General features: G+C 36.9%; 1 protein-coding gene across 1 annotated transcript; it reads left to right on the top strand.

Annotated features, from left to right (window-relative positions):
* Positions 1-10,366: 10,366 nt before the first annotated feature.
* trpa1a (transient receptor potential cation channel, subfamily A, member 1a) lies at positions 10,367-21,042 on the top strand (the record flags this gene model as incomplete). Its single annotated transcript, XM_081374040.1, has 27 exons — positions 10,367-10,489; positions 11,557-11,707; positions 11,798-11,973; positions 12,095-12,202; positions 12,773-12,881; positions 12,966-13,111; positions 13,195-13,331; positions 13,414-13,462; positions 13,545-13,644; positions 15,172-15,272; positions 15,444-15,613; positions 15,773-15,937; positions 16,074-16,188; positions 16,612-16,778; positions 16,860-16,950; positions 17,033-17,092; positions 17,162-17,257; positions 17,595-17,665; positions 17,740-17,893; positions 17,987-18,076; positions 19,178-19,347; positions 19,455-19,584; positions 19,679-19,861; positions 19,953-20,021; positions 20,117-20,221; positions 20,359-20,468; positions 20,586-21,042. 27 exons carry the CDS (start codon positions 10,367-10,369, stop codon positions 20,800-20,802), a joined length of 3,363 nt encoding a protein of 1,120 aa, XP_081230166.1. The 3' UTR covers positions 20,803-21,042.
* Positions 21,043-21,050: the final 8 nt, after the last annotated feature.

Genomic DNA, 21,050 nt, shown 5'->3' on the forward strand with positions numbered 1-21,050 from the left:
TACTGAATTATTTTTTTTTTATATATATAATTCACAGGAATATGAATAGGCAAAGTAAAAGTGGACAATACATATTATAAATAATATGATATAAAGAAAATAAATAAAACAAATATATGTGTAATCATTGATAGATGAATAATAGATACAAATGAAATTTATGGAATTCAGGGCTCAGAACTCCAACACTATTATGACCTTATTTTATGCTCCAAAAAAATAATGAACCAATACATTTTGCAGGCTAAAACCAGTCTCCAGAAGCACACAGTTTTTTAGAAAGGAAATGATTATAAAAAGAGGAATCTTAACAAGGGCCCTGCACTTCATTAGTTTGCAATGGGGTCAACATGTTTTTTTTTTTCTCGTTTTTTTTCTATATTTTTTAAAATCATAAAAAAAATGTATTCATACAGAATATGACTTAAATACTGCTTTGATATGACTTCTGAATAAAAAGTTTGACAATAATTATGGGGCTTAAAGAAAAAAAAATGTCTAGGTGCTGTGAATAAAAAGAGTGTACTGAAATACTAAAACAGCAATTAAATGTTTGAAAGTTGTATCCACTAAATCAAAGTTCTTGTGGAATTATTACCAACATGTAGGAGGCCATCTTGTTGTCATGTGACAAGAAAACCTGTGTGTGTGTGTGTGTCAAGGTCATTAAGATTTTTGTTTGTTTGTTTATTGAATATTCTGACATTTTTATGTATAGGTTTGTTTTGGAGTAACATTTAGAAAACTTAATATTCAAAAATGTGTAATAGCCTAATGATATTTGTTAAAAATCGTTATCTTAAAAACATGCTTAAAAATTATGTTTATGCCACTTAACATGACTATTACACCTTTTGACATTTCCAGAGTTACGAAATAGCCCCCCCCCCCACCCACTCACTCACCCACCTAAATATATAGGCTAAACGTTCGAAAAATGGTTCCAACCAAAATTGACACAATAATCACTTTTCTAAGAACTTAGAACACAATTATTTTTTTATTTTGTTGTGTTGTTGTTGTTTTAAATCATCTCGAACGTGCAAATTCAACATAATGACAATTGCCATGTTCTTGTATAGCATTTGGATGTCAAGTAGGCTATACTTTTGGCTCTGAGGACAGGCGCTAATGCGATTGAGTATTTAAGAATGGCTTGATGATAAATCCCGGTAGGACTATTTAGCGGGCTTCTATTTCCTGCTCTTAAAAGACTTCGAAACAGCCGGCTATTTAAAACTCCCTTCCAGAGAGGAAACTATATAGGCCAGCATTTCATAATGCTGCAGCACTGCGATGTATCAAAAACTATAATGTCCCGTTGTGTAGTTTGCATTGCGTTAACACCCTCCCACATAATATATCCGCAGCTTTACGCTTTATCCCCACAAGGTTAAGTTGGTGTGCCCTAATATTACCGATATCACTCTGTAAACTCCGGAAAAAAATCAACTCAACGCGGCACAAGATCCACGGTCAGGAGATAAACAAAAGTACTATCGCGAGACACGTTTGTTATACAGTTAAAAATAAAGATAGTTATCATAAATTAAATATGCCTACTTAGTAGCCAACATACATTTTCCCCTTATCAACTTTGCATTTCAAGCTGTTCAAGTAGGCCTACAATCATTACAGACTAATCCTTAATCAGAGAGGTAGAGTGTGTACTTTCCAGTGCACCTGTTTCAGGACAGCTGACAAACACTCGTTCACACAAAGGTTATTCGGTTCTTATCAAGAACCACTTGTGCTGTATAAAAACCTGAGTTGAGACTGTAAGTTAATGTAAAACCAATTGCATCAAGCTGCAAAGCCCTTTCCCGTTGCTGTCAGGGACCTTTATTTGCGAGATTGAACACTAATAGCCGGGATACGCTGAGAGCAGCAGAACTGTAGTGTTCTGGCATCCCTGTCCGCGGAGTTTCTGCGCCCAATGAAAACAGTGCAGTCTTACGCACAACGTATCCAAACGACCTCCGGTTCTTTTAAAGCGGATAAAAGCAACGAAATCTTACCTTCCCGCCGTTCACCTCTTCTTCCTTTACCTCTACAACCAAAAGCAGTCAATTAGCCTCTTATTTCCCCCTCCATCTGCTCAAGGGATAGAGGTATCAGTGGTACCCCTGCTGAAAGGGCAGTCGTTCCTCTTCATTCTGTATGGACTCAATCTCACAAGTAACTCGTGCGAAATAAGCAGAAAGACTAAGGTGGGGCGGGGAAACCCCGAAACTGTTGATTATTCTCGCCACGAAGCCATGCCCTATGTTTAAAGTGAAAAGCAGCGCGTATAAGGACTGTCACACTTAGCGCTCAGTGGAGCTTCGACTGAGCAGGAGCGCGCGTTGCATCACAGCACGGAGGTGAAGCCTAATTGGATTGAGCTGTACATCACCAAGGATAGCAGCAGCATCAGATCCCTCCGTCCCATACAGGAGTCAGTGTCACTGATCTCTAGCTCTCTGTCATAGCAAGTTCAAATGAGGTGGGGACATGACACAATGGAACACGATGATCCACATTTGGGAAAGGCGGAATAGCATGACAAGGAACTTGATATAGTTTGCGTGATGTATAAGATGATATTCAAGATTCTCTTATAGAACTTAATCAGGGATCTCACAACTGAAAAGATTAAAAGATTTAGATCGTGAGAGACTTATTGTCTTAGATATAACATGCATTATTTGTGTATTATATGGGCCATACAGAATTGGTGTAAACTGCTGTCCGACAACCAAAAAACCCATTTAAAAAGCATTCAAGTATTCAAATTTTAGATGTTTACTAAGTTCCTTCTATTATCTATTGAATCCCACAATAATATTTAAAATGTAAGTAAGTTTAATATAAAATCATCATTTATCGGGTAGACCTACTTTCAGTTGGGAGGTGGCTGTCCTGAACCCTAACTCCGAAATTTCAACTTGTGAAAATGACATTGAAATATATTTTTTCATTTTTAATTATTAATTATTTTATTTTTAAATCATGAAACTTTATGTAAAAAAATGTGTCCCACATTTTCATGTCACTACCAAAACAGTGTGTGTTTTAGTCCACTGGCTGAGACTGATTTTAACCACACCCTATATTTTTGATCAGGAAATATTGTTGTATGCCCCTCTCTCATTACCATCATTTTGAGGCAAATGTGTTCAAAAGTCTGAAAATCTGTGTGTAACTTTAAGGGACGTCACTACCAAACACCTTTTTTCTGCAATTAAGCAAACTTTTTTGTGTAATTCCATATGTGTGTATAACTGTTCAGAACTGTGCTAAGTAACCATGTGCTGGCTATCATCTTTGATCTAGGCTCAAAAGTATCTAAAAAATTGTCACTACTGAAACAGTCACTACCGAAACATGTGGTGAAGTTTCGGTTGTGACATCATGTTTTTTTTAGTGTTATTCGATAAAATTTAGTTCAAAACTGTGTTAGGTAACCATGTGCTGGTTATCATCTTAGAACTAGGCTCAAAAGTATCTTAAATTGTCACTACCGAAACAGTCATGACCGAAACATGCCATCATTGTTTTGGTAGTGAAAAAAAAGGGAACACATAATCATTTATTTGGGGGAAATAAACTAAATTGTTGTACAGTTATGCAAATCATTAGTATCTTTGTATGTTTTAGTAGTGTTTTAGTATGCGAGTTTAAATTCTGTAATGTGATGTGGTCGCTACCAAAACATTACTGACATTAGAAAATGTGCTGTCACGACCGAAACATGGATGTTTTGTCTAAAATAAGATGTTATTTTAGTATTTGATTCAATGTATATTCAAACTAATGAATCCTTAACAATGATTAACTTAATTTACAAAGAAAGATTGGGTTAAAATTCCAACAAATCTTAAATAAATTACACTTGAAATATTGTTAAAATTGTAATTGTTATTGATTTACCTGTGAAAACTTATATATATATATATATATATATATATATTTACAAGGTAGATGTAAACAAAATATTATAGGTCAATATAGGCCATTCTTATTCAATTACTTATTATTGTGTTTCGGTAGTGACAAATTTGGGGAGAGGAAACATATTCCAAAACTTACAATATGAATATGAAATATGAAAATGAAAAATACAATATGATAATTACAGTTTTTCTCAGTCGCTTTGGTGCATTTCTCACATCACTATTTACATTTGCACAACAGTTAGTTCAACCTCCACAACATTTAGTCATTTGTGCACATCATAGTAGCAGTTTCTCATTCCTTCCAACAAATTGCAAATGCTTTTGGACATGCATCAATTGCTTTCATACAACTCTCTGCTGTTTTATAACATTATCATTTGCTTAAGTCATGTCAGTCAAAATTAACTATACTTGTGAATACTGAATAGTCATTCCATATAAAACTAATAGTCCTCATTTCATTGCTTGAGTCATCACATGCAAAAATGTTGAACTAGTTGTCAAAATCTGTCAAGCAAATTTTACACATTTTTTAAAATCTTTTTTTTTTTTTTTTTTCTGAAAATGTCTCCTAAATTGAACAATTTCTCTCAGGTGAATCTCAGCTTTCACTGATGAGGAAAGTCTGGATGCGCATGAATGATTACAGCACTATGTATGTTGTATGTTCAGTTCCAATATACTGCAATATTGTGTACAGTTGTGCACAGCTCTACCCAAAGGGAGTTTATGTTTGTTGTAAATAAAGGTGTATTTTTTTCTGTTGCACAATGCTGTGAACAAATTAGAATTGCAAAGAGCATATGCAGTAAAAATGTGAAACATACATATTCAGTGTCTTGTACTCAGTTACCTCATAAATACAGTAATGTGTAACTTTACTGTATTTTTCAAATGGCTGTGCAAATAGTATTTAGTGCTGTATTGAGCATTTTCAGGTAGTGTCACCAAGATCTGACTTTTTTTGCATTGGAAAACATTTACAGAGTAAACTGTCATAATGAAAACATGACTAAGCCATTTGACTATCTTGTTCATAAACGATGGTGTCAGGACTTTTCATCTTGATGACACTGACACTTTCATTGACATAAATACTTGCTTTTGAGGAATGGGCTATCCATTTTGAGCAAGTGACACGCTTTTGCAGGTTATCAACTAGGTTTTGCAGTTTGTACTAATTGTTCTGAGAACTGCATTAACTGTTGTGCAAATGTAAATAGTGATGTGAGAAATGCACCAAAGCGACCGAGAAAAACTGTAACTGCACAAATACTATAAATGTGTACCTTGGATATTATACAATTTGCATACATCCAAAATTTGTGGGAAAATACCTTTTTTTCAAGATGTTTCCAACTCTGACTTTGAACCATTTCTGTAGAATGGCCCATAAAGTCTATATAAATATTATAGTCTTGGCTTGAATTCCCCAAATGATAGATAGATAGATAGATAGATAGATAGATAGATAGATAGATAGATAGATAGATAGATAGATAGATAGATAGATAGATAGATAGATAGATAGATAGATAGATAGATAGATAGATAGATAGATAGATAGATAGATAGATAGATAGATAGATAGATAGATAGATTGGGGCTAAGTGCTGTATTTCAATTGGCCACTGGATGGAGATATGATCCTTCTCTCTCTCTTTCTCTCTCTCTCTCTCTGCACTTTCACACACCCCTTCACCCTCCCTCCACTACAATACACTCAATACATCCTGTCAGCATTCTTCTTGGCAACTTTAACTGAGTGGGACAATAGTTCCTTTGGGATTCATGTCAAAAGAGAAACAGGCTCTTCTAAAATCACATCGTGTCATTTTACTGTAAAATGGAGTATAAACATGATTTTGGAAGTCAAAAATAATGAATTACGTACAATGTACAGTTCGACTCTATAAGAAAAAACAAGCACTTTTACAGTAATTATTGTTAAAATTATATCTTTAAAGTACTGTAAATGACACCTTATAATTTACTATGAAATACAACAAAAGGATATTTATAGAAGCCCCCGAGTGATTATATTTTAGATGAATGGTTTTGTTTCTTCTTATTTTTGTCCCTTCTTTCTAAAGAAAAGGTCTCTATCACTGGGTTTTACTGGGTCCCTTGTTTTGTTTTTTCATATATAATTTTTTTTTTTTTTTTTTTTTGGTCATTCTTTTGTCTCAAACTACCAAGCTAGATGGGAAACAGTTTAAAGCTTTCTACATTGTGCCACTCATGCCATTGGAACAAAACCGTGAGGCAGATGGCCACCGTCTGTCTGGTCTGAGAGGTCTCAGTCACTCGCACTCTCAAATCACTGGTGCACCAATGGAATAAAAAAGATGCAAGGACACCACGATGTCTTGGGTGTTGATTTTGACAAAATAGAGAGACAAACCTATTGTACCTTTAACAATACAACCAACTGAGGTGGTAAAGGTTCACCCAAATCTCTCACAACGCAGAGAAAATCAGAGATTATGGAGAGTAACTCAATAGTCTCTGAAGACAGAGTGTAATTATTAAGTCAAGTCAAGTCATCTTCATTTATATAGCGCTTTTAACAATATAGATTCTTTCAAAGCAGCTTTACAGAGATAAACGTATAATTTAAGGTAACAGAGATTGTTTTGGCTTTATAGCGGTTCTTTAATAAAGTTATTTTTCAGCTAAAGTTAGTTTTGATTGATTCGCTTCCGTCGCAACGATCATTTGTTATTAAATTTGGGGCCGCTAAGACGATGTCATAGATCGCGCCTCTGTGGCTCTCTCCATTCATCAAAGAACACCTTCACCAGAGTATTGAACTTCATTTCCCATAAACCCCGTACCTAGGACTAATCACCCACACAGGTGTTCCCAATTCTCCTCTCCATATAAACTGCATTCTGACTCTCACACATTGCGAAGTCTTGTTTTGCCCCGGCTGACATTTCCAAGCATTTACTCTCTGTTATTGATTCCCCGTGTACTGATTTGTGACTGTTCTTCGACTCCCGATTCCTTGCCTGCTGCCTGCCTTGATCTTCTGCCTGTTTACCGTCTACTCTGATTACTGCCGCCTGCCCCGACCTCTGCCTGGTATTGTTTATGCTCTTGGATTACCTTCGCTATTGTTTACGCTGTTCTCTGACCATTGCCTGTTGTGACTATCCTTAATAAATACTGCAAATGGATCCAAACGTCTCTGACTCTGCATCACAGACGACACCATTCTCTCTACACAGACTTTAAACGCGAACCTGTGAGAAACGCTGATGGCGGTCACATGCGCATTAAGAATTGGTTCTATAGTTATGTGCGTTTGAATATATGTGTGCAGGTTTGTAATTCCCTACAAACCAAGCCTAAACAAATTACCGGTGTTTCCTTATAGTTTTGATTAAGAACTTATTTTATTTTATCAATTCGGGGTAGGTACGCGAATTGAGTTTCCCGACAACGCTTTATCTGTAGAGTGGTAAAGGGATCCTCCATAGGGAGAGACTAGTTGGCACTTCAGCACTGCGTTGGATCGGGTTCAGGTGAAGGTCCTTCGTCAGATCTGGATACGACCTGGATCCGGCTGGCTGCGGGAAAACCTCGGGATAAACAAAGACACTAAAATTAGCGTAGATGCCATTCTTCTTATGATGTAACGAGTACATCAGGATTTATGGGAAGTGTTCCCGGTTCCAGCTGACCTAATCTATGCAGCCTAACATTGAATTATAGAAGCCTATAATGTATTATGTGAAAGCTAGGTCAAAGAGATGTGTTTTTAGTCTAGCTTTGAACTGACAGAGTGTGTCTGCTTCCCGAACAATGGTAGGAAGACTGTTCCAGAGTTTTGGTGCTAAATAGGAAAATGATCTATCGCCAGCAGTCGATTTTGATATTCTATCTAGGTATTATCAACTGGCCAGAGTTTTGAGATCGCAATAGACGTGACGGACTATAATGCGTTAAGAGCTCGCTCAAGTACTGCGGAGCTAAACCATTTAGTGCTTTGTAAGTAATCAGCAATATTTTAAAATTGATGCGACGTTTAATAGGCAGCCAATGCAGTTTTGACAGAACCGGGCTAATATGGTCATACTTCCTGGTTCTGGTAAGAACTCGAGCTGCTGCGTTTTGAACTAGCTGTAGTTTGTTTATTAAGCGTGCAGGGCAACCACCCAGTAGAGCATTACAATAATCTAGCCTTGAGGTCATGAACGCATGAACTAATTGTTCCGCATTTGTCAATGAGAGCATATGGCGTAATTTAGATATATTTTTAAGATGGAAAAATGCGGTTTTACAGATACTAGACGCGTGACTTTCAAATGAAAGATTGGTATTAAGAGCAAGGTGAGTTGGCATGAAACACATGTTGTAAATATAAATAACTATGAAGTATATAAATAAATTACATTATGTATTTTAAATCTAATTAACGACAATGTTAAAAATCAAATTTAAATATGATTAGTGCGTTATTAAATTATTATGTCAGGGAATTAGCTTCAGGTTATGACTTGGGACTTCTGATGCTTCCATGTAAAGTCCTGGTGTGCCAGAAGCGCACACTGTTCCTGTCTGCATCACGCATCCTGCTATTAGGTGCTGGATTGTCTCAGGAGGATCGGCCCTATTGATTTAGAGCTGAGTGCTCTTGTCCTGCTATGATTAGAGCCTCTGCGCTTTCCATCGGTCCTGCTATTTTAAACCAATTTCCCAAAGTCAGCCATACCAGCTACAGTATCTGGCAGTGGTATATCCCATTGAGAGGTTTGTCTTCCGATGGCGCTTCCTAAATTATTCTGAAAATCTCCCTTAGATTTGAGTTAGTCCTTTGGACCTTCAACACAGTGGGCCATGTGTTTTCTGTTTCAATCAGGATGCTTGGACCCTGTAAAAATATAACACAAATCTGCCTTTCATTCTTGGCAACTGAATATATTTTTGAAGGAAATTATTTTTTAATGTAATTGAACAGAATGTACAAAAATAATGGCTGTGAATCAAAAGCATACAGTAGTTCAGGATATTTTTCAGACAATGAATAGTTAAATGTGATAAATAATGTGATTAAGTTCAGAATCCTATTGATTGTCTTAAGTGGTAAATAGACAAATGTCTAGTTTAGTTTTTATGGATCATACAGGTCTTTTACCTTTAGATCAGTTGATCAAAAACAAAACATGCCTATTCCATTTCTTATCACACATCTGCAAATGTTTAAAGATAAGATTCAATCATAAAACTGAGAATTCTCAAGTAACTAAAAAGTTTTACAATCATTTTAAACCTTAAGTATATTAAAGGAACTGAACTGGACTATGTGCAATCATGAGAAGGAAATTCCGAAGTTCAAAACTGTTTCTCAAGTAACTATATGCAATGTTTATTATGTTTAAAATGTATCTTCAAATCATTTTAGATATTAGAAACCTCCAATATTGGTTTTAAACATTTTATGACTTAGTGTCTCTATTAAAGTCTCTACATGACTCTAATTAAAGATCTAATCTACATGTTACTAAACATCACAGGCTCGTAATTGGTATGAGCTTTTTGCTTCATCAACAAAAATAATCCTCTTTTAATTTGTTAGTTCTGCTCCAAATGAAATGTTTGAAATGAATGAAACAAGATTTTGTCATATTTTATATGGAGACACTACAATATTGTCTAGCTGGAGATGCTCACAAATAATGCTTTTGATGAGGTCATGAGCAATAATGTCCCATGAACACAATCAGGGCGTTTATGCTTCTGCAGTCCCCACAGGAAATAATCTTAGACCTGAAACGGACCACTATGATGCTAATGTGTAACCCTTTAACTCCTAAATCCTTGATTGATATTTGCAAATCTCACAAGTAATGCTTCAGTTATTGAATTAGCTGAAAAAAAGAAGGTTGATGTAAATACAATATAATTATAACATGTATTATACAGAATCACAATTATATCATCTAGTACATAAACCTTCATAATGTAATGTATCTAGTGGAACTTGATTCTCAGCCTCCATGAGCGTACATTTTTGCTCTTTTCTAAGTGCCCGCAAGTCTCATTAGGAGCCGACTGGTTGCATCAGAAAAATAGTAAAGGCTCTATCCCTCTCCCTCGCTCAGTGAAATAGTGTAATCTGATAACTAGGACACATAACCACACTATAAAAACCCTCTACTAATAGCAAAGAAGCCACACACAAGCCAATATAGAGGAGAATCCAAATGGGTAAGAATGGGCCTCATCAAAAGCCTCTTCAACTTTTTCATCTCGTTATTTATTTCTGATGTTATTATGATGTTTCATATAATTACTCTTTAGTTTGAAGCTTGTGTGTTTGAAAGGCAATCAGGCAACTTTTTTTGTTTAGAAAGGCTAAAATCATAAGAAATGACAATAAAGGGCAAATTTTCTTTTGTTTTTCATGGTCCACTTACAGGATGACTAAAAAAGGTGCAGAAATGACACACATCTCCAAAACAGAGACAAAATCTAGACAGCAGTCATTCGACAGTGTCATGGATGGGGACGAGAGCAACCAGATATCTGCAAATGTGTTTGAGGTACTCTGCTTATGTAAATTCACTCATTTTTTCAGAAAGATTTCGCAATGTTTATAAATGAAGTCTAATTTTGCTCAACGAAGCTGAAATTTTTTGATAAAAAAATACAATAATATTGTGAAATATTCTTACAATTTATACCGTCTGTCTTCTATATTAAAATACACTGACTAGCCACAAAAAAGTCGCTGAGTCTATGATTGGATTCTATTTGTTTGGCAACAGTTCTTCTAACCCTAATTGGGAGTGTGTAGCTTTTCATTTTTCATGGCCATATTCCAGGATTGTGAAAGTATGGTTGGGATGGAGCATGAAGAAACATTTTCACGCATGAATTGGCACCTCTGAGACCAGACCTTAAATTCATCTTTGGGATGTGCTGAAGTAGACTTTACAGAGTGCTCGACTCTTGCATTGTCAATACAAGATCTTGACCAAACATTTATGCACCTCTTGATGAAAATAAACTTGTCATTTCCATCATGAGGCACATAAATATGTGACCCTGGACCACAGAACCAGTCGCATAGGTCATTTTTTTTGAAATTGAGATTTATACATCATCTGAAAGCTGAATAAATAAATGTTTGGATATGACCATATTTGGCAGAGATACAACTATTTGAACATCTGGGGGTGCAAAAAAATCTAAACATTGAGAAAATCGCCTTTAAAGATGTTCATTTATGTTCGCGATTGTGCTGCATTCACTCACAAAAATAAATGTTTTATATATTTACGGTAGGAAATTTACAAAATATCTTCATGGAACATGATCTTTACTTAATATCTTAATGATTTTTGGCCTAAAAGAAAAATCTATCATTTTGACCCATACAATGTATTGTTGGCTTCTGCCACAAATATACCCGTGCGACTTGTGACTGGTTTTGTGATCCAGGGTCACATATTTGGTCACGATCTTCAAGCGCTCTGTAAAGTCTACAAATTCTGTGCCATTCATTTCAGGTGTGTTTAGTTTCCCTTGTCTGATAGTATTGTGAGGACAGCTTGTGCAGGTGGTCTAATGTTCCTCATGACTGAATTTTAAACTCTGTTGGTTTCAGTGGGCTAAGCAAGGAAACGCAGTGGCTCTGGAGAAGCACTCCAAGTACTTGGACATACGCGACCACATCGGTGCCAGCCCACTGCACTACGCCTCATCCAAGGGATACTTTCGCATCGTCAGACTAATTGCGCAGGTCATAGGACAACAAGGTAATAGAGCCACACCTTTAGACATTTACTTTAGCTTGAATTCATGACAAAATATCTGTTGCTGTAAATACAATTTTTTTGACACCGCAGCGCTCAATGCCAGGGATGAGGAGGGGAATACACCTCTTCACTGGGCCGTGCAGAAGGACCAGCCAGGGATCTGCTCTGTGCTGCTGACTCTGGGAGCAGATCCTAACATCCTAAATAACAGCCAGCAGTCACCGCTACATACGGCAGTCAGCCTGGGCAAAAACCTGGTGGTAGAGGTGCGTCATTCTGCTCATAAGATCTTCAAACACTAAAGCTCATGATCGTGTGTTTCATTGGAAGAAACATACTCCGTCCTTTCTATGTAGCTAACATGATTATTCTTCTGGGTTCACTTAGCAACTTGTCTCACATAAACAAACTGATGTGAACCTGGAAGGGGACATGGGAAACACCCCTGTCATTTTAGCTGCTTCTTTGGATAACCATGAGGCTCTGGTTATACTGGTAAGTTGATTTTGATTTTAAATCAGTGGTGGGTGAATGTTTAAGTTCTATTAATTGGACTGAATAATTGAATAGAAACATTCATTATATTCAAGTATGTATAAATCTTGCATGTATCAAATCCATGTTCACCCACCATTGTTTTAAATTTAATTTAAAGGGATAGTTCACCCAAAAATGAAAATTCTGTCATCATTTACTCTCCCTCAAGTTGTTCCAAACCTGTATGATTTCCTTTCTTCTGCTAAACACAAAAGAAGATATTTTAAAGAAGGTTGGTAATTAAACAGTTGCTGGTCCCCATTGACTTCCATAGTATTTTTTTTTTCCTACTATGGAAGTCAATGGGGTCCATCAGTCGTTTGGTTACCGACTTTCTTCAAAATATCTTCTTTTGTGTTCAGCAGAAGAAAGAAAGTCATACAGGTTTGGAACAACTTGAGGGAGAGTAAATGATGACAGAATTTTCATTTTTGGGTGAACTATCCCTTTAATAATAATATTAATATAAATAATCATATAATCTTATTGTACTACACACACACAATCACTGTAACCTCTCTCCTCCAGTACAAACGTGGTGCAAAGTTCTGTCGTCAGAACAAACTTGGACTTTTTCCAATTCATGCTGCTGCTTTTTCTGGAGCTAAGAAATCCATGGAGGTCATCCTTCTGAAAGGTGAGATGTTGTATCACTGAACCTGAAACATTATATTACATAGTACCTACAAATCCACTGTCTTGTATTTCTCATTTTTCACAGGAGAAGAAGTGGGTCTGTCCATTGACAGCCATATAAACTATGTGGATAAATCTTGCAGCAGTCCACTCCACCTGGCTGTACGTGGAGGGAATCTCGACATCATTAAACTCTGCATTGCATATGGAGCAAAAATTGATCAGCAGCAGGTAAAAGAGGATCTTGTCATGAAAATGAATACCAAAAAAGAATCAATTCACTATTTTCATTTGTAACGTATTTTTCTTTACAGTGTGATAAATCCACTGCTCTCCACTTTGCATGTAGTCAAGGTGCCATTGAGGTTGTGAAAGTCATGCTCTCGTCTTACCCTAAAGTGTGTGACCTTATCAACATCACTGATGGGGCCAACCAGACACCTCTACATAAGTACTTCAGCTTTACACACTAAACAAGACTAAACAAGGCTAAACAAACTAACATAACTAACATATTTATTTTCCATTTGCAGAGCAGCGATTTTTGATCACTTCGAACTCTCCGAGTACCTTATATCACAGGTATGGCAAGTGCAGTTGTTCAATGAATAAACTATATTTGATATACTGACAGTTACTGTAAACCCGGACATTATTGTTCCAGGGGGCTGACATTGACTTTGTCGACTGCAAAGGCCATTCTCCACTCCTTCTGGCAACAAGTTGTGGAGCATGGAAAACTGTCAATCTACTCCTCTCCCATGGTAGGTAACCTTAAAGGTGGTAGCAGTGATTTCAGGGCCAAAAATATATATATTTTTTTTCCTAACGATCCGCTAGCTGCCCGCCCCATAAGCATGCCGTCAAAAAAACGCGTCTCTGTAGGCAGCCTAGGCTCTGAGATCTGCACACAAAAACGAATGGTTTAGCCAAACACTCAAAACCAAAACAAATAGTGTTCCAACCAATCACCGACAGGGGGAGGGTGTTGTGAGGTTTTGTGCTCGTGCACGGCTGCACGCGAAGTCAGAGCTGAAGAAAAAGCTGGCTCAAAACCTCACAACACCCTCCCCCTGTCGGTGATTGGTTGGAACACTATTTGTTTTGGTTTTGAGTGTTTGGCTAAACCATTTGTTTTTGTGTGCAGATCTCAGAGCCTAGGCTGCCTACAGAGACGCGTTTTTTTGACGGCATGCTTATGGGGCGGGCAGCTAGCGGATCGTTAGGAAAGATTAGATGAATGTGATAAAAATATTTTTGGGCCTGAAATCACTGATACCACCTTTAATATTTATTTTAATAATGAATTAAACTACAGTATTAAACTACTTTCTCCACATTATTATATATATTATATATTATATTATATATTATTATAGGCTACCTATTTTTAAATTACACATACAGACATTAATTTTTATACTTTTTAATGACATAATTGCATTTCTACTTGTTTTTTGAAATATAAACATTTTAACTGGTGGCTGTCATAAAAATATTACAGATTTATCGTACATACGTTAAGAACAAGTTAAGTAAAAATACAATGAAATAAAATGTTTGACATTTTAAAAATTTTCTTGACATCTTTCCGCGGTTGAAACACTGATTGAGCGATTACACGAGACTTGATACAGATTTCAGTAAATTGTATACGGTACCTGATGTTTATTTTGTGCTGTAACTTGTAGTAAAGCGGAAGAGATTATCTGTCTCGCAACATTAAGTAACAGAGCACAAAGGGAGGCGTGCTACAAAGTTTTGTTCATTCATAATATGAAAACAGCATAGACTAAAAGATCGATTCTTGGGATTTAAGATTCGATATCGGTTCATAAAAATGAGAAATCTGTCTTTTTAACCCATCCCTAAAATGTATTATTTGTATTATCATTTCCTATCAGTGGTTCTCACCTTTCCCTTTCTGACTTCAAGTAGACAACAATATTTGAAGGCCCCGCTCCTTTTTTTAATTTACAGAAATTAGGATGTTAAAATAAGTAACCTAACTAAAATAATTATAAATTAAATCAAATTGTAGTATTCCAGAAATTTAGGAATGAATTAAAGTAAGAAATATCTTGATTTGAATTTGTTTTAGCTTATTTTAAAGCTTGTTTTGTCTTATTTTAAAACATTGTAAAATATACCGTTAGGCACCATTGGATGTTTGCCGAGATCCCCTATGGGACCCGGCCTCTGGTTTAGAACCACTGTCTTACAATATTATATATTATAATAATCTAAATAAGAATAACACTTACAAGCTGATGAATCTGTTTGTTTCATAGGAGCTGATCTGAAGAAAAAAGACACATCTGGATGCAACTTCCTGCATCTGGCAATCCTGCAGCCCAGGGGTCTGAAAAACCTGCCAACAGAGGTACTGCAGGTAAAACGCATAGGGCTGTACCCATCTCATTCCCACAGCTTTTTTATAGGGATCCAAAAGGAAAAGTCACTGCTGCCCTCTACTGTTAGTGTAATTAAAAAGAGGTAGAACTGTGTAGTGTGTAGAAGTCTGTGCGAAGTTCACCGTGAGGCTCTTTTGGTTTATCCACAGCACGAGAGTGTGAGAGAGCTCCTCAATGATGAGGATATTGAGGGCTGCACTCCTCTCCATTACGCCTGTAGACTGGGAATACCAGAGTCTGTGAAGAACATGCTGGGATTAGAGGTCTCGCTGGACCAAAAGTGCAAACAGAAGAAATCTGCACTTCATTTTGCGGCCGAGTAAGTCTGTCGTCATTGTGAAGATTCAGAAATGGCAAAAAGAAAACAGTACAAATCTCCTCAACAAACTGAAGGAAAGCTGCAGTTAACTTTTATAGGCCTACAGACAGTATAATAGCTTACTTGTAGTTATGTGCATCATTTTCTGTATCTGTTGAGATTTGGGAGGATCAACACATGCCACAGGATCCTGGAGATGGTGACAGACACCAGACTGCTGAATGAGGGGGATGAGAAAGGACTGACACCGCTGCATCTGGCGTCGCGTGGAGGTCACGTTAAAGTAGTTGAGCTTCTCCTACGCAAGGGGGCGCTGTTTCACAGGTACGAGTGATTGCACAATTCACTTTTTGTCAGGAGTAAAAGGAAACAACCCTGCTTTACACAGTTTTAACGCGATGCAAATGAGCAACGTAAAACTCCTAAAATCCTAATGAGAATCGTGTATATTTTTGTATAGTGACTATAGAGGATGGTCATGCCTGCATCATGCTGCATCTGAAGGATACACACAGACCATGGACACTTTGCTGACGTCTAACATCAAACTTCTAAACAAAACCGATGGAGAAGGAGTAGTCTGTCTAATTTGCTAAAACACTTATGACACAACTTGGTCATAGCTACTGATTTACATTGGGGTCCAAACGTCTGAGAACAGCTTTAATTTACCATTTTTAAAATCTAATTGAATTTTTTTCTTGATTTTTTTTTTAGTAGCAGTGAATGAGGCTGAATATTTTTAAGACTTAAGTAAAAATGCTGAAAATTCAGCTTTGTCATCACAGAAATAAATTACATTTTAAAATATAAAACTTATTTTAAATTGTAATAATATTTCACAATATTACTGTTTTTTTTTATCACAATGGGGAGCAAAAGTGACTTCATGACTTCAAAAACATATATAACTTACCGACCCTATACATGATTATTTGGGAAACACTTACATTGAATATATTGCTGATGATGTTGCTCTGAATACTGATCTCTTACAGAACACAGCACTGCATCTGGCTGCTAGAGCAGGTCATGTGGCAGCAGTAAGACTTCTGTTATACAAAGGGGCCAAGATCGTCCTCAATAAGAATGATGCCTCTTTCTTGCACGAGGCTATACAGAATGGGAGGAAGGAGCTCACTAACACTGTGATTGAGAGTGACAGGTCAGCTTAGCCATTATTTTTTATAAATATTAGAAATGTCTTTTCCAGTTTCTTCATTTATCTCATCTTTGATGAATACAGATGTGAAGAGGCGATGACAGCGTTCAAACCAAACTCAGCAAAACGCTGCATTGTCATGGACATGATTGAGTTTCTTCCAGAGTCCTTTACAGTGAGTTTTAACTGTTGCTTATGCCCGGCACTTAAATTGAAGGTTTAACACTCTAACCAGCAAAGCAATGCAATTTCCCCAGCATCTTTTAGACACTTGCATAAAGGAATCAGACGAAGATGTGAACAGCATCAATTACTATGTAAGTTTCCTTTTGTATTGAATGTTTAAAGTACCAACCTCTTCAACTAACACCTTGTGTGTTCACCAGATTGAGTACAACTTCCGGTGGCTTCAGCATCCACTGCAAAATCTTAAAGCAGACATGAAGAAAGACACCAACTACAAACCTCTCAGTGCATTAAATGTAGGTATATGTAGGCTATAATAATATATACTGTATATATATATAGAGAGAGAGAGAGTTCAGATGCAAAAGCCTCCAAGTGCCATCTGAAATGTTCTTCTAGAATGATAATTTTTATCAAGCTCATATATTTAAGTTCAGTAATTTCACTTAAATGGCAATGAAAATTACCTATTAATTGTCAAGTGAAATTACTGAACTTAAAAATGATCATTCTAGAAGAAAATTTCAGATGACACTTAGAGGCTTTTGCATCTGAACTCTTCATATATTATTATTTATTTTTTATTTTATTTTTATTGTGAATGGGCATGTTCAGAAAAAGTCTTCCCTACAGGCTATGGTGAAATTTAATCATGTCAGCTTGCTGACCCACCCAGTCTGCAAGAAATATTTGGAGATGAAATGGTGAGTATTTGCCATTGTATTTGCCATTTTTGATGTCTCAACATCCTGAGCTTTTGGAACCCCTTTTTGTACAGGAATGCCTATGGGATCAAAGCACATCTGCTCAATATGACTGTCTATGCACTGGGGGTGTTTCCTTTAACTTATCTCATTGTGAACCTGAAGCCCACATTGGTCACTGCAAGAAATGTCACATCAGTCAACATGGTCTGCACTTCCATGTACAAGGTACAATAATACTAAGGCAATTCATGAAAAAGATGTTGTGACACTGTATACATCAAGAAAAAAACTGATGCAAATTCTCTTTAATTTACACAGCAATCCTATATGATAACAACATGCATGCTCTTGGTTGTTGTTATGAACATGTATGCAGTTGGAAAAGAGATCCTGCAAATTTTTCAACAGGTTTGTTTACGCTGCACTTACTATTGTCAATCTTACCTGTATTTTGCCAAAAAATTTATAAAAAAATACATAAATAAATGCAGCCTGTGAGGGAATCAGTCAGAGAGGCTCATATAAATACTGATCGAACCAATAAATGCTTGCAACCAACTTGATTTATGCATAGCTATTTATGATTATTATCCTGTGCACAGGTGATCTTGATCATTAATAAAGTGTTACAGCCTCGCAGCGTCGTACTGTATACAGACACTTGGCAATTAGCATAAGCATTTAAACATGATATGAGTGGAGAGCTCTATTCCATCTAACATTTACTCACCATTGTTGTGTAGATTAGCTCCATCCTCCTTATCATTATGGTAAATTCATATATAGCTCTCAAGTTTAATTGTGTGTTTAGTCAACTTTAATGTGTCATTTAATTTTTTGGCAAGATGGTTAATCAATGATTTGTTATATTATGCGAAGAGGCAAATTTCATTTAGCTCCCTTTTGAGGGACAGAAGCATATAATGCTGCGTCATTTGAATATTAATTCTAATTGGTCAGTGGAGTAACTACACTCAAAAAGAGATGGAATCCTGTAATGCAGGGGTGGGGAACGTTGATCCTGGAGGGCCATTGTCCTGCAGAGTTTAGCTCCAACCCTAATCAAACACACCTGAAGCTAATCAATGTCTTCATTATTACTGAAGTTGCAGGCAGCCAAATGTTTTTTTCAGGGTTGGAGCTAAACTCTGCAGGACAATGGCCCTCCAGGATCAACGTTCCCCACCCCTGCTGTAATGGAACGGGAAGGGAATGGACCATTTAGTTTGTGAATTGCATTTATATAAGAAAAAAATAAAGTAAATATGTTTAAATATAAGTTTAAGACTTACACAAAATATTAATTGAAATGTGTAAATCTTGAAAAAAGTACACTTTTTTTTGTGTAATAAGAAGCACGACTCGATTACATCTTTAAAAATAAATAAAACAAAAATATAGTATAATATCATTGTGAGGCAGCTCATATTCCCTAGACTCCTCTGACAACTTAAATCTTCAAAAGTTCAAGTATGCGCAATCATTTTAACCGTGGCTTGTTTTTGGAAGCGGTTGAATTATTTGCGAGATCCGTCAAACTACATGGACTGGTCCGCTGCGATCTGCGCTCTGCTGTTCGTGGTGCCGTTGCTGATGAACGCGAAGAGTTCCTGGCTCTGGCAGGCAGGAGCACTGGCAGCTCTGGCCTCCTGGATAAATCTCCTCCTCTATCTCCAGCGGTATTGGACTAGATGACAGTTAATACATCCACAGAACAGAATTACGTAACAGAAGCATTACATAACATTTTTAAGGACTTACCATCTGTATTCTCCCATGGCTGTAGGTTTGAACGGATCGGTATATATGTGGTCATGTTTCGGGAGATCTCACGGACACTGCTGAGCATCATATTGTTGTTCTTCTACTTGATATTGGGATTTGCTTTGTCCTTCTACGCCTTGATGATCGAACAGGTGAGCGTATGAGTGTTCATAAATCATCGTTAAACGTAAAAACGATTAATTTGGGAAAAATTTGCCCAATTTAAAATATGAATTTACTTTACAGCAACATTTTGGAAGGATGTTCCTGTCACTGCTGCAGACCTTTGTCATGATGGTTGGAGAAATCAACTACCAGGACAATTTCCTGAAACCCTACCTGCAAGGAGACCTTCCTTTCCCAAACTTGACATTGGCCATCTTTATTTGGTTTGTCTTACTCGTGCCTATTCTTCTCATGAACCTTCTGGTAAGTCCAAAAGAAAACACAGTCTGAATTGAATATAAAACAACAGTCCAGTATGTCTTTTTACAGTCAAACTCGTGTATTTTGAGTTTAGATTGGTTTGGCCGTTGGTGACATAGCAGAGGTTCAGACAAACGCATGTTTGAAGAGGATTGCAATGCAGGTGATTCCACTCAAACTCTCTAATATTGTGTCCTAATAAAAAGAACAAGTCATTTCTCCTTAAAAACAATGGTTTACTGTCAATCTACTCCACAGATTGATCTTCACACTAATCTGGAGGAGAGGCTTCCCTATTGGTTTATGAAGAGGGTGGACCAGGTCACCATCAGAGAATTTCCAAATGGATGCTTCAGAGGAAAGGTCTGACAACACGATAATGATAAGAATATACTGATGTTTCAAAAGGCAATGCAACTCTGATAATTGTGCAGTAAGTTCACCTTGGTGAATGCAATTTCCACCAGCTATTAAAGCTGATTTAATGTGCTTGTGCACAGAAAAGATGGTTTTTCAGTGGGAATGAGGTGAGGAAGTCCAGGACCCGTCTCAGTCCTACCAGCCACCAGTTATCTCCACTGGAACGGGAGCTAACCAAACAGAAATATAGGTAACACCAATCTGACTAATAAAAAACAATGTTTAACTGAACCAAGTCATTCAATTCAAGTCCTATATTAAACCCAATAGCCCATCATGTCAGACCATGTGCTGTGCAATTTCTCAGGCTGAAGGAGATATCAGAGACTATGGAAAAGCAACACAACCTGCTAAAGCTCATAGTGCAGAAGATGGAGATCAGCTCAGAGGCCGAAGAACACGACGGGCCCCCGGTCTTTCAGGAGCTGAAAGAGAAACTCCTCAGCAAGAGCAAATGGGGTCCGTTGCTCAGGGCAGTGACCGCCAGAAAGAAGCGAGTCTGCAGTTTCATAAAAGCGTCATGAACACAACATTGTCTCAACGTAATCGTTGTATTTACTCATAAACTGTGATGACATGGCTAATATTTCTCAGTATGACTTTATGTTTGTACAACAATCAAGGCTAAAACCAAATACCAAGCATTTAGCATTGTGTCTACATTGGTTGAATTTATAGTAATAATAACCCAAAGGTAAAACCGGTTTTATTACTGGAAAAGCAAACTGGTTGTTCATTCATTAATAAATTGTGTGAATCATGCGAATAAGAA

This window comes from Scardinius erythrophthalmus (genome assembly GCF_964197995.2).
Source record: "Scardinius erythrophthalmus genome assembly, chromosome: 9".
In the NCBI taxonomy this organism is placed as follows: domain Eukaryota; kingdom Metazoa; phylum Chordata; class Actinopteri; order Cypriniformes; family Leuciscidae; genus Scardinius; species Scardinius erythrophthalmus.